General features: G+C 37.6%; 1 protein-coding gene across 2 annotated transcripts in view; it reads left to right on the top strand.

The window, feature by feature from the left end:
- The window catches only part of pappab (pregnancy-associated plasma protein A, pappalysin 1b), a 97,893-nt gene that overhangs the window by 58,471 nt on the left and 25,857 nt on the right, over positions 1-13,565 (top strand). For both annotated transcript variants that reach the window (XM_017690995.2, XM_037531469.1), the window contains exons 11-14: positions 6,409-6,516; positions 6,916-7,051; positions 7,347-7,560; positions 11,005-11,173. In XM_017690995.2, the coding sequence (XP_017546484.2) occupies positions 6,409-6,516; positions 6,916-7,051; positions 7,347-7,560; positions 11,005-11,173 (627 nt within the window). The remainder of the gene's footprint in view (positions 1-6,408; positions 6,517-6,915; positions 7,052-7,346; positions 7,561-11,004; positions 11,174-13,565) is intronic.

Genomic DNA, 13,565 nt, shown 5'->3' with positions numbered 1-13,565 from the left:
AGGTAGATTTCTTTTTGGACATCCCTTCACACTAGGGTTCTGCATGGCCATGAAATTGAAGCCTGAACCCGACCCACACCTGCAACTTTGACATTCAACCCAAGCAGGCGTTTCTGATACAACTAAATTTGAAACCTTTACCCGAGCCGAACCTGTTCATATGCATTAACAAGGATAATTGCAGCCACAGTTTTTAGAGGTTTGCTTTGTTTCTAAGCACTTGCTGTAATTCACTAATATGAAACAGTATTTATTATCATTATATTTTTGTGGAATATTTTTCATACTTAGTAGACAGAGGATGTGAATTCAGGTTTAGAAGGTGAAAATCCTCCCAAAGATCTTGTTCCAACAGCTTGAAAACCTATGCTGATGGTGTGAGCTAACTACAGAATTGACAATTGTGATGATATCTTGAGGAGGATTTTTACTTTCTGGACCTGAATTTACCACCTGTGCTGGCAGAGAAGAGCATTCATTCACCTCTGATCAACTGTTACCCCACTGTGCGAGGTTCTTCTCACTAACATTCTGGGGTACATTTACCCACTCTTCAAACTCTGGAGTTATTCATTATACAGATAGAAACTATAACATTACTAGAAAGAGAGCAAGAGAGAAAATGCATGAGAGTGTTACATTTACACAGGTACATTCTTTTAAATAAAAAAAACAAACAAATCTACTTAAAAATCAGTCATTTTAAAACAAACCCAAGCACAGTGTTGTACATACAAAAAATAGACCTGAACTTCATGGAACTGGCTTATGACTGATTGAGTGACTGACTGGCTCACTCACTCACTCTCTCACTCACTCACTCACTCACTCACTCACTCACTCACTCACTCACTCACTCACATTTAGCAGGCAAAAGGTTCTCCATAAGGGGTTGCCATTAGCAGTCAAATGATCTTAGATGCTTCATAAGAGCAGTGCTTCTCATCATTGAAACTGTGTGTCTTTGTTATATTTTAAATTGAATTCTTCTTAATTAAATTATTAAATTATTATCTTAAAAATGCATTAGAAGTTTCATTAAAATTTCTTAGAAAATGCTATAAGGGTGCCAGCACTGGATAAGCCTTTGGCTAAAATTCTATTCCAACTTAATGGAAATTGTAGTGCACAAAACCATTTTATCACACATACGCACACACACACACATCTTCTAAGCCGCTTCTCCTTCTGGGTCACGGGGACCTTGTTATTAACACATTTTTATTCAAAGTGCATAAATTTAGACAGGTCACATTTGATATATTTGTATGTGCATGTGTGTAATTGAGCTAGGATTTTCATTGTCAGTTACAACCTGACTATTAGCAACAACTCAACGGCACAGCATTTGAAACTAGAAGCACATTATGTAGCAGCTCTAAACATTCATTTTAGTGATCCAGTGTGAAAGATCATTTTTATGTATTTTGCCCAAAACATGAGTTATCACCAAAAGTTCCAATACACATCATGTGAATCTGAAAATCTGTCAAGCAAGCACTGACTGACTATCTGGTTGGAATAGTGTAGTGGTTAACACGTCTGCCTTCTACACTGTAGCCTGGGATTCAATCCCCACCTGGGCAAACATCCTAAACTATACCAATAAGAGTCCTTGGGCAAGACTCATAATACCGCCTTGGCCTGCCTATGAGAAATGATCAAATTGTAAGTTGCTCTGGACAAGAACGTCACCCAAGTGCTGTAAATGTATCTGTTGTTGGAGGGGGGCAGTATGAGACACAAACAAGTTTTTATCTTTGAAGAGAGAGACAGTAAAAACACAAGACTTTCCTTTTCTGTTTTCTGTGCATTCTGGCTTAGAAGCAGCCCCTTAGTGTATATATTTGTGTTACGTACATGTGAACGTCTACATATGACGCCTGAACATGTTTGCATTTACCCAGAAGTATAATTTGATCTTCGACCAATGTTTTAGGTCTCATTGTCCTCGACAATTAACACAGCTAAGGTTATACATAATAACCTACTTCTTTAGACTCTGACCACTGAATTCTGTTGAAGAGACTTATGAGAGACCTTCACACAGTAGACCTGTAAAACACTGGCTTTTTCCCAGAGACATCTTTTTAAAAAAGCAAGTTTGTTTTACTCCCTAGATATTTCAGTATGAAATATTTATAATTTTACACATTTCTTGGCTACATCTCCACCTCCTCTCCTCTCTTTTATGCTGTTTGTAGAACGAACAGCCCTGCACCCAAAATCATCTACTCTCTCAAATTAATCATGTCATAAAACTATTCCCATCATGCTTTGCACAACCTTAGGATTTATAGCACTGAGCCAAACAGCCATTTTTCACTGTGGAGATTTTAACCTCATTGTTGCTCAGAAATATATTTTGTGGATTTTCATCCAAAAATGTGTTTAGCTTGTACACGTATATAAAAAATTACAAACATGTAAATATTTATCACTTCAGCTAATAACAACCTATCAGCACAAAAAGTATACAAATTATGAAATTGACCTAAACATGAAATCACATGTGGTTTGCAGATTCCTTTACTTAAGCTGCAATCAAGCATTTAAGAACAACTGGGGACTCCCATCTACTAAAGTTCTAAACCACTTTCAAAAAGGCTTGAGTTGCCATTCATAGATTCATAAACAAAGGACTAAATGCTGGAAGCAGCAATCAGTGGCAACAAAGTGCCAGTTTGCTTGGATTTGCATTGATTGTAGACAGTGGTATCAAAACCTCAAGTATTTTGGCTTGCAGTGATCTAGAGTAGTCAAATTTGAAAAATGAGGCATCTAAAAGGCGTAGGCTTTGAGAATCAATGGGAATATTCCAGAAAATGAATGGAAACAGAAATGGCTTGACGAATGCCTGCTTGTGGTTTTAAGTGGAGCAGGCTTTAGCTTATGATTGATGCTGGAGTTCTATCAGGATGAGTAATCATATATAGGGTGTTATTGTGTGCTGCAGCAGCATCTAGAGTTGCAGTGCTGAGCGTAAGATAGAGGAGTCCATGAATTGATGTCAGGATGGGGCGGTCACAGAGACTACTACTGTACGTTCTACTAAAGAAGAGGAGCCCCACAGAGGAGAGAAGAGTAGTTCTCAGTGGGACATCTCATTATCTATCTATCTATCTATCTATCTATCTATCTATCTATCTATCTATCTATCTATCTATCTATCTATCTATCTATCTATCTAGCATTACTTCAGAATTTTACTATGCATGTGGTTAATTCTGAAACCATTTTATTCAAATTTTTTGAGGTATGTAGAGGTGAAAATAGACATATCCTTCTTTGCTCCCTGAGGCTCATTAGTTCTTTTAACTTCTTTCTGACCCCATAAATACCAGCTCTATGTTGTAAAATGGAAGTAAAATATAGTGTAGTGTTAATGATTTAGGGTTTTAATGTTAAAAAAGTACCGTTCTGCAGAAGTCAGTAAGCACCCTTTATTTATTTAATTTCCTTTCAAAAAAGCCATTAAGGACAAGTCATTACTTTTTTTTTGGAGGTATATCTGAACAAATTAGATATAAAATGATCTACTTGCATAAGGAGAAGGTCAAAGGAAAATGAGTGGAAAAAAAACAGGAGTTTCCAAAATTGGAGTTCAACAAATGATTAAAAGACACAGAGAAAATGTGACTCTTAACAACACAGTAAAACCTGAAAGTCTGAAAGGTTGTGTAGCTGTCAAAAAGCCATTACTGAGAAACCAGAACAGACAAAAAAGAAGATATGCAAATCAAGCAAAGAAGCTGCTGGTGTACAATTTGCTAGTCACGCTAGAATCCAGACCTAAACATCATTGAATGGGCGATTACTTGAAATGTGAAAAGCAGAAAATACAACCAACTTCTAAGACTGTACTTGTGTGGAAGTGTGGAAAACTATCCCTTCAGATTTCTTCTGCAAATAATGGAAGCTATAAAAAAGGCAAAAGAATGAATGCACTCAGTACTGAAAATAGAGTATTATATGAAGTTGTTGAGGCTTTTTTGTCATTTTCTGTCAAAATGCATGTCTCTGGGTGTTTTTCTTTCTTTAAAATTATTTACTTGCACTTAATGAGCATTTTAACTGCAAACTAAATAAATGAAGTGTGGTCTCTGATTTTTGCACAATACTGTGAGTAACTGCCTAAAAACGTCAGATAATAATTTAACAGAATGTATTACACATGTGCTATCTTACTGTTTAATGTTAAATGAACTAAAAAAAGGCAGCCAGGTTACTTACATTAAGTTACAATAACACACCATATTTACAGCAAACACATAAAATACACATTGTTAACTTCAGCTGAAACAAAATTTAAATACTTATTTAACTATTTATAGGCACATGCAAAAACTCTTTCTTAAGTTCTATTGGTTTAAAAAAATTGAACACTTCTAAGTTGTCACTGTTTAATTTCATACCTGTGTTAATTACAACATACAGTGTGTTGTAATATCAAAATTAAATTCTGTCTAGTTTCTTCAGTGCATTGAATACTGCCTTCATAGTGTGTCATGTTATTGCATTTAGTGATTGGCTTATAAGTTCAGTATGCTTACGAACAGGAGAGCTGGAACTGAAAGACGAATGTGCATGTGTGGGGGAAACGGGCAATGTAAAGGCCAGACAGTCACTTACCAGCATGTCTCTATTGCTGATGGGGCAGAAGCTCTCTGCCATAAACTATTCCAAAAATACTGGGGACATCCATTGTGCAGAGACAGCAGACAAGCCAACCATTCCTGCTGCTGTCCAGGAGTGCTCATGAGCTCCTGTTACACGCACACACACACACACACACGCTCTCACACATACTATGCATAATTAGTGCCATTGACGGTCTCAGGCACCAGGCGGCTCTGCAGTGTCACCTAGCGTCGCAGCACAGTCACCCCACACTCGGGTTCAGGGGGTTCAAAATGAGTGGTCTTCAAGCTTATACGGTAATCAGCATGCAGCTTGCAATTGTCATTGGAATTGAATAAGTCAGATCTTTTCAGGGCTGCAGCTTCACATTTATTGAGTCTAACTTCTATAGTCTATGCAATTTGGACATTCAAGTATTTATTCAAAATCTTTGGCTTTAAAGCCCACCACACGTATTTAGGGGGACTTAGTTGGATTACCGCTCAACATTGCATAATGGTACCCTATCTCAAACAGACTTGGAGACATTTGTACAATTCTTTTTTGTGATCTAGTTCTTATGACATGATTCCTAGATCAGCACTCTTAATCAGAGATGTTGGATACATAGAGCCCCTGGGGTCCGCCTCTCCGTCCTCTCAGTTTTGCTGCCTTTCTTTATGATCTGGAGCAGCAGTCTGACCTTGCCAGGGTTCAGCTTAATTGTGAGCCTCCAGATGGTCTAAATTACATTTTGATAGGGAAATGCAGACTGGCTGACCTCCATCATTACTGACGTTCAGTGTGCACTGCTTCAGGTACTGTTTTTATAATTCACTTTGAGCATGTGCTCTAATGTAGAAAATTGGAAGATTTTTTTTCTGTTACTTGTTGAGGTTGTTTAATTAACCCCAGAAGTTTACATTGGACTGCTTTTAGGCTGCTGATCAAGCTCCATACCTTCACTACATCTCAGCAAAAGCCTAAATTCCTTCAGAATCGTTATTCTGCAATTTAAAGTTACTAGCAGTGTAACGATTCACAGACTTTATAGATCGATTCGATATGATACGGTGGTTTCTGGATTTGATTCAACACAGCATAAAAAAGAGTGGCTCAAATGTGCCTTTGATTTTATGTTAATGTATCCCAGTCTAATGCTCTAGCTGCAAGCTAACATGCTAGTCATTATACAGTGGTGCATTTTGATACTTTCAATGAGATTATGTAATGGTATTGTAGATTATGTAAGATTAGGTAAAAATTATACATTGCTCATTATGCATTAGACCACTTACACAAGATCATGAAGATGTGTTGCTGTTTTGTTATAGGTGTGTTTGCTGACACAGATCCATTGTGAGCAGGAAAATCATTCAAAAATGATTGCTCACAAGCCAAAACTACTAACGGTTGCTATTTTTCTCAGAAGGAAGCTTAAAAGACATGTCTTGTTGTGAGCTGTTCCTATAGATCTTTAGAGCTGGACTGTACAGTTCTGGATGACAGCTGATAGAAGCAGTTTATCCTCAGTCTTGTTAAGCATGGACTGAAGCCCCAGCTATGACCGTCTCCTATTGTCTGATGCATGTTTACATCAGAGTACATGGTGTCAATAGTTAATTTCGGGTGAACTTTTTCAAGATGGACAAAATGTGTTACCCATCAACATTGTTATCATTAAAATCAATGTGAAGAGGAATGCTTTTGATGGATACCATAATGTTCTTGTTAACTCAGCCTTATGCAGGCTGTTCAGATGCTGTATGTGTGTCTGTGTCCTCTCAGAGCTGCCAGTCAAAGGTGTTTGACCTGTCTGACGGAGTATCTCAGTATGCCTGGTTTCCATGTGAGGAGGCACAGCTGCACAGCAGGGTCCACCATTACTGGCTAAAGGTAAGAAGAGACATCCAGTTAAGTCACAGACACTGCATTTGCATTTGGCAGATGGTCTTAACTATGGAAGCGTATCATTATCAAAATAAAAATGGAAATGTAATTTGTGAAATAGCAGCGTTTCTGTATATTTGCATGTAAGTTTATATATTTGTAAGTGCTCATGTTCTTGAAATATTTTTAGTAGAAAGTTCACAACTTTGATCACAAATCACACAAAGTTAATCATTTGGCATTGCCTTTTTAAAAGTTTTTTAAAAATTGTACTTCACATTTAAAAAATTATTCTTTAAAGAATTATTGAACCCATTGAAGTTATTTCTCAACTTTTTTAGTTTAGGTTCTAAAGTTTCCCTTTGTTTATTTTAATAACTGATTAGTCTGATTTATCTCCATCAGGCATACTATTCCCACCCCATGGTGGCAGCTGCAGTTATTATCCACCTTGCTGCTGATGGAACTGCCTACAGTGACCAGACCCAGGCCAATGTGACTGTTCATCTGGTGGACACCAAGGAGCAGATCCACAGCCTTGGTTTGTCCTACAGACATTTATTATCAATAGGGGATGTGTATATTTGCTGAATGGCTATACAACAAAAGTTAAGATTAGGAACATTATATGGTTGCAATTATTTAAAATTAAAAAAAAAAAAATAATGCGTAAAATAACAGTCAACAAACATCGATTTATATTGTGAAACAGCAGCTTAAGAGCTATTGTTTGGTTACTCCACCTATTTCCACTTTGGTGCACCATTAATTTCTCATCATGTAGTACCCACTGCTCTGTGGAAAGATTAATGGTGCACTGATGGGATGCTTTTCAGGTGAATGGCGGTTGAGTTGCCGGAATAATCCTCTGGTGATCCCTGTGAGTCACGACCTGAGCATGGCCTTTTACAGAACCAAGGCCATCGTGGTTAGCTTCCGCTCAGCCCTGGTGGCTGTTTCAGGCATTGGTCTGCGCTCCTTCCAGTACTTTGACCCAATCACGATCAGTGGCTGCCAGAGCAATGAAATCTACAACCCCATGGGCCAAAGGTGAGATTTTTTACCTCAACTCAAAAACTTAAAATAGCTTAGATCAAAGGCATTTACATTGATGCTGTGTGAAAAGGGTGGGGATAAGAAATCGCTATAAAAAATCACCTGCACATACACTGTAAATCCAAATGTTTACAATTTAAATGCTTTTCTCTATTACTTTTAAGAAGTCTCACAGTGTTCTGATGAGCCTTTCTCCTCATTGACAACATACTTGGGAACGCTTTACTGCATCACTGCAATCACTGATTTCAACCAGTGTTGGTGAACATACATGTACATTGGTTCTATTATGGTGCTACTACACTACAACATTATAGGTTTCAGACCATTTGTAGAAGAGAGCTGTAGATAGCTCCATAATAACTGAGAAAGCTATAGAACATTGAAAATTAAGTTCAAATAAAGCTTATATCCAGAATATCTTGTATTTGGAACAAGTGCAGTGCTGTGGAAAAGTATTTGCCCCTCACCCAGTTTTGCTATTTTGTCACATTTAAATGTTTTAGACCATCCAACTAATTTTATTAAAATATAAAGACAACAAAAGTAAATACAAAATCCATGTGAAAATATAATTGGCCCCTAAACCTAATAAGTAGTTGTACCACTCTTGACAGTAACAACTGCAATCAAATGTTAATGAGTTTTTACATCACTGTGGAGGAATGTTGGCCCCCTTTTCTTTGCAGAACTGTTTTAACTCAGCTACATTGGAGTTTTCAAGCTTGAGCTGCCATTTGCACTTGGCAGATGGTCTTAACTATGGAACTAGATCATTATCAAAATTAAAATGAAAATGTAATATGTGAAATAGCAGTGTGTTTGTGTGTTTGTAATGATTATTTGTCTCAGTTGACTAAAATTGATGACCAAATTAGTTGGCAACCAATTTAGTAGTTGATTAGTTGGTAATGTCATTTCACGTCTTTCTCGCGCTCACTAGGAATGTTTTGACCACTCACTGGAGAGTTAACAACAGTGCAATGGCTGCCTCTAGAATTAAATCCTCAAAAGTGTGGGAGCTAAACTCAGACAAGGCAGTTGTATTATTTGTAAAGCCGACCTCAGCTGGCTATGGGAGCACATCCTCCTTGCAGGAGTATCTGATAAGGAAACTTGTCGGCTCACTAGATGAAGAAGATTCATCTTGGTAAGACATGCTACGTCCCAAACCGCATACCAGCTCACTAAATAGTGTGTAAAAGTAGTGCATAATGCAACTGCGCTGGAGCTTTAGGTCACAAATTTACTGGCGGACATTGAGCAGAGTTCATTGTTCCATCAGTTATGACAAGTCATCCAGGTCCTAAAGAAACAAAGCAGACCCAGGCCATCACACTACCACCACCATGTTTGACTGTTGGTATGTTCTTATTGTAGAATGCAGTGTTAGCGTTATTCTATATGTAATGGGACTCATGTCTTACAAAAAGTTTCACCTTTGGCTCATCAGTCCCAAAAGTCTAGGGGGGTAGTCTGTATGTTTTTTGACAAATCCAAGATGAGCCTTTGTGTTCGTTTTGGTCAGCAGTGGTTTGCATGTTGCAGCTCTACCATGGATGCCAATTTTGCCCTGTGTCTTTCTTATTGTGGAATCATGTACACTGACTTTAATTGGGGCTTTAAGTGGCTTGTTCATCTGGGTTCTTTTGTATCCTCCTGGATGAGTTGTCAATGCACTTTTGGTGAAATTTTGGTAGGCTGCCCACTCCTGGGAAGGTTCATTACTCTTCTAAGTTTTCTCTATTTCTGGATAATGGCTCTCACTGTGGTTTGCTGGAGTCCCAGAGCCTTAGCAATGGCTTTGTACCCCTTTCCAGACTGGGAGATTTTAATGACTGTTTCGCATCTGTTTAAGAAGTGGCATCATGTGCTGCTTTTTGAGACCTTCTAGCCTGCTTTACATTGCCAGGCAGGTTCTGTTTAAGTGATGTTTACTTTCAACAGGTCTAGCAGTAATCATGCCTGGGCATGGCTAGTAAAACTTAATGCAGTAGCCATTTGAATTTGGTTAACTGATTGATTTAGTAGCTAAAGGAACAGTTACTTTTTCACTCATGGCCAGGTAGAGCTGAACAGAATCTTTCTTTTAATAAATCATAAAAAATGTTTTTGTGTTTACTTTAGCTATCTTTTTCTAATAATAATAGTATTTTGATGATCTGAGACATTCAAGTGTGCTGTGTGCAAAAATAGAAGAAATTGGAATGGGGGCAAATACTTTTTCCACTCTGCTGAAGATCAAATCTTGAGGCATATATTGTTTAAAATAAATTACTATAAATAGAAAATTACAGTATATAGTTTAGCTTCTTGATGTTCCCAAAAACCTTGAAATGTAAAACACCATAAAGTACTTTCTAATGTCCAGCCTATAGCATTTCAGTCTATGCTGTTTAAGATCTTACCTGCTGTTAAGTTCCACTGGCTGCAGCATTTCATATTTTAAATTTATAAAAGTGGAGATCCTGTGACCCGAATGGCCACTTATCTTTTCCTCCAGAACAGTTGAATTTGAACAGTTGATGCTTTTCACCTTCCCATGCAAGATGCAGAACCTGTTTAGTCAGACATAGAACTAATTGCATCAAATCAGATTTTGTGATGTTGTCACAAATGCTTGTTAAATGTTAATACAATGTGTATAAACTTTTTTAATTAGTTCAAGCTGTGGTAAAAAACCCAAACAAACAAACAAAACAATTAAGTATTCAGACTTAGATATTTACAGGAATTATGTTATGATCTAATTAAACCCACAGCATTAATTGTAATAGTAATATGTTAAATATATGAAAAGTCATAATTTATGTTACATGTTTCTGTTGGGAGGCGGTTGTACCAAACCCCCCAACTGCTAAGTTTAAAACTTTTTGATTCATTTTAAAATGAAGTTCGAAAAATTATCATGAGTTTCATTTTTAAATAAAAAGGTTAGATCCTATTGTTTTTAAGTAAATAAGTCCCAAAGTCTGAAAATTATCACTAATGAAACAAATATTTTCTTCAGTTGAGTAAACTTTTTTGTGCTGAAATGAATTAATGTAATGAAATCATTGAATGAAAAATATTAGTATTTAATATGTGTAAACTGTTCAAAGCTATGTTTGCTAGACTACTGTAAAGTTTTGGTAGTGTAATGATCATTTTGTTAGTGATACAATATTTGTGATACAATCATTTGTTTTAAGAAAATCATGATTATGGTATAGGGTCACTCAAAGCAAATAATTTTATCATAATGTCAGTTAAAAGTCATAAATGTGTTTTGGTGATTCAAAATTTTTAAAGTCTGGTTGAAGTTATTATTGAATAAAATAACAGCAATTAATAACACAGAAAGTTATTACAAACTTTTGAACAGTAGTATACATAATCATGTTACCTGAGGTCAGATTGACCTGTGCTAATGCTAATGTTAATGCTTTTTCTTCTCAGCTGTGTGCATTACTCGTGTGATACCATTGACTGCCAGAAGCCTCTGGTGCATAACGCAGAGATGAGGTGCAGCAGTCCAGGTTACTTCAATGGCGTTCGCTGCACCATCACCTGCAACCGTGGATACACCCTCAAAATCCACAGAGACGATGACATCATCAAAACACAGGTGCTGCTCTCACTTGTGCCCCACAGTGTTTTATCACCAGGTGGAATGTGTGTATGTAGCTCTGCCCCAAATGTTTCCAAAATATATTTTAGCTATATTTCATACAGCAGCACACACACATACAAACAAATGCGCGCACACACACACACACACACACACACACACACACATGACATGTTACACCTACCCCCCCAGTAACCATGTCCTCGCATGTACTATGAGCACTTATGGAGCAAGCAGCAGTAAAGTTTTATGGCTCTCGTAGTTTGGGTGAAGCGAACTGTCAGAAAGGGATGCAGAACTCCCCACGGCTGGAGCTCCGGCTGGTGGGCTCAGAGCTGCTGCTGATTTTTCCCGAGTTTTATGTCTTTCTTCCTAAACCACTTTGTTTGAGGAGCCTGAAACCATGGGAACGAGCCATGTGGCTCAAATAAAGCAATACTTTCCTTTCAGGGAGCAGTGTTTGGGGTGGGGGTTCATAAAGGATAAGCCAAAGCCACAAGAGACTTTTCATTGCATCTACTCTTTCTCCCCTTTCCCTATTGCATTATTGCTATAGACTGCAATAGACATTATAGCCTTAATAATGTACTGTAGTGGTATCACATTGTTGTTGTAAAGCATTCCTTGGATTTGAAGAATGTGCTATATAAATTAAATGTATTATTATTAGTAGTAGTAATAGTAGTAGTAGTCGTAGTATCCCTTTGAGGCTAATGAAGCATTTTTTTCTTGTTTAAACTATTCTTCTCCTTTAACCCTATCAAACTTCTTACATGAAAAGATGTGTAAATACGTTTTATTATGTGCACAGTAGACATGCACACACTATAACTCCTCTGAAGGCAAATAAGTAGACAAAGGGGAAATTGCCAATGTTTCTGAATGAATCACTGGTGAGACATTCAGTCTGATAGGGTTAATGTACTCTCTCTGTTTTTCTAAAGTCCTATCTGTTTAATATGCTGCCTCCTTGTTCTGGCCATGCACATTTGACAGAGCCAAGATAGTTACACAGCATGTAGACAGACTTATCAGCTGATTGTTGTAGTACTAAAAGAGTTGATGCTGGGGTGATAGTGCTCCCAAAATGATAGGATCATTGTGCTTTTATTGTGAATGTCTTATCTGCTTATGGTAAAGCACATGAATGAATTTGCAGGGCAGTCCAAGTTGTATTTCTCCATACTTCTCTCTAAAGTCGCAGAACATGTTTGATTTGCAAGCTCCATACAGCTTGGGGAAGACACATGTTATAATGTTATAGTGATTTGATTTAATTTTCATTCTGCATTAGCAAGGTTGACTCTGTATTTTAAGCTTTTTTGTTTTTTTGCTGGCACAAAATGGAGAATATTTGATGCACCTTAATTCATTTGTGCAAAACAAGGATGTACGCATGGCAACTTTCATTAAATTGTACACTGAAAAACATTTAACTTGAGTATGAGAATAAGTAACCTGGTTACCTTAAAAGATGATTTCATTGAATTTGAAATAACAGGTTGCATCGTATTGTTTTGTTAACTTATTATTCGAAATTTATTTAATTCAAACTTGTACGGCAACCAGCTTACTTACTTTTTCTCAGTTTCAACATTGAATATTTTACAGAATAGTAGATAAGAGAAAAATAAGTCTAGAATCTGCACTTTCAACAGAATTTCTCAGCATGTTTTAATATGCTAGGAGTGAAAAATAATGAAACAAACAAAGAGATATGTCATACTTTATATGCCGTAAAGGGAGCTAGGCAGGTTAAGAGAAAGCTGGAGGGAAGACGGTTAAGATTTGTCTTTGTTTTAGATCCGGAGCATCTGGCTCTGCGACTCTCTGAGGGCTGTGGATCAATGGCACTGCAGCGAGTACTATTTAGCCCACACCTCCACACAAAAGACCAACAGCAGCAGCCACTGTTGATAAAGCCATTTCTGTTAGTGATCGTGCTAGCAAAACAGGACTACGAGCCCTTAGCACGCCATCCAGGCTTGCTCATTCACAAAAGCTGCCTGAGTCTGTTTCTGGCTGTGTATTTTCAAGGAGAGCCTTCTTCTGTGGGTTTTTGCACCTGCTGTCTTGGTTCTGGCAAAAAAAAACAAAAACAAAAAAAAACAACACAAGCAATACAGCAAAAGCCTGTAAATAGCATAGAGAAGGAGTAGTGTAAAAACATGTTCAGTATGTTTTGCAAGAGCGAGAGCTGCACTGTATGTAGGTGTTTGGGCTGGTTGCTGCCAGAGACCGCTGTCCGCTCAGAGGTTTGGCTTCTGTACAGCAGCTATTACGCATTTGGAGAGAGGAGAGAAAGGCAGCAGACAGATTTTCTCCACTTTTTGGGAGGCCTTGGTTTATATAACAGTGGGGCTTTGGGGGCCAGCACTGGGGGGCTGCA

This window comes from Pygocentrus nattereri, chromosome 20 (genome assembly GCF_015220715.1).
Source record: "Pygocentrus nattereri isolate fPygNat1 chromosome 20, fPygNat1.pri, whole genome shotgun sequence".
NCBI classification, from domain to species: domain Eukaryota; kingdom Metazoa; phylum Chordata; class Actinopteri; order Characiformes; family Serrasalmidae; genus Pygocentrus; species Pygocentrus nattereri.
This window is presented reverse-complemented; position numbering and strand designations above follow the sequence as displayed.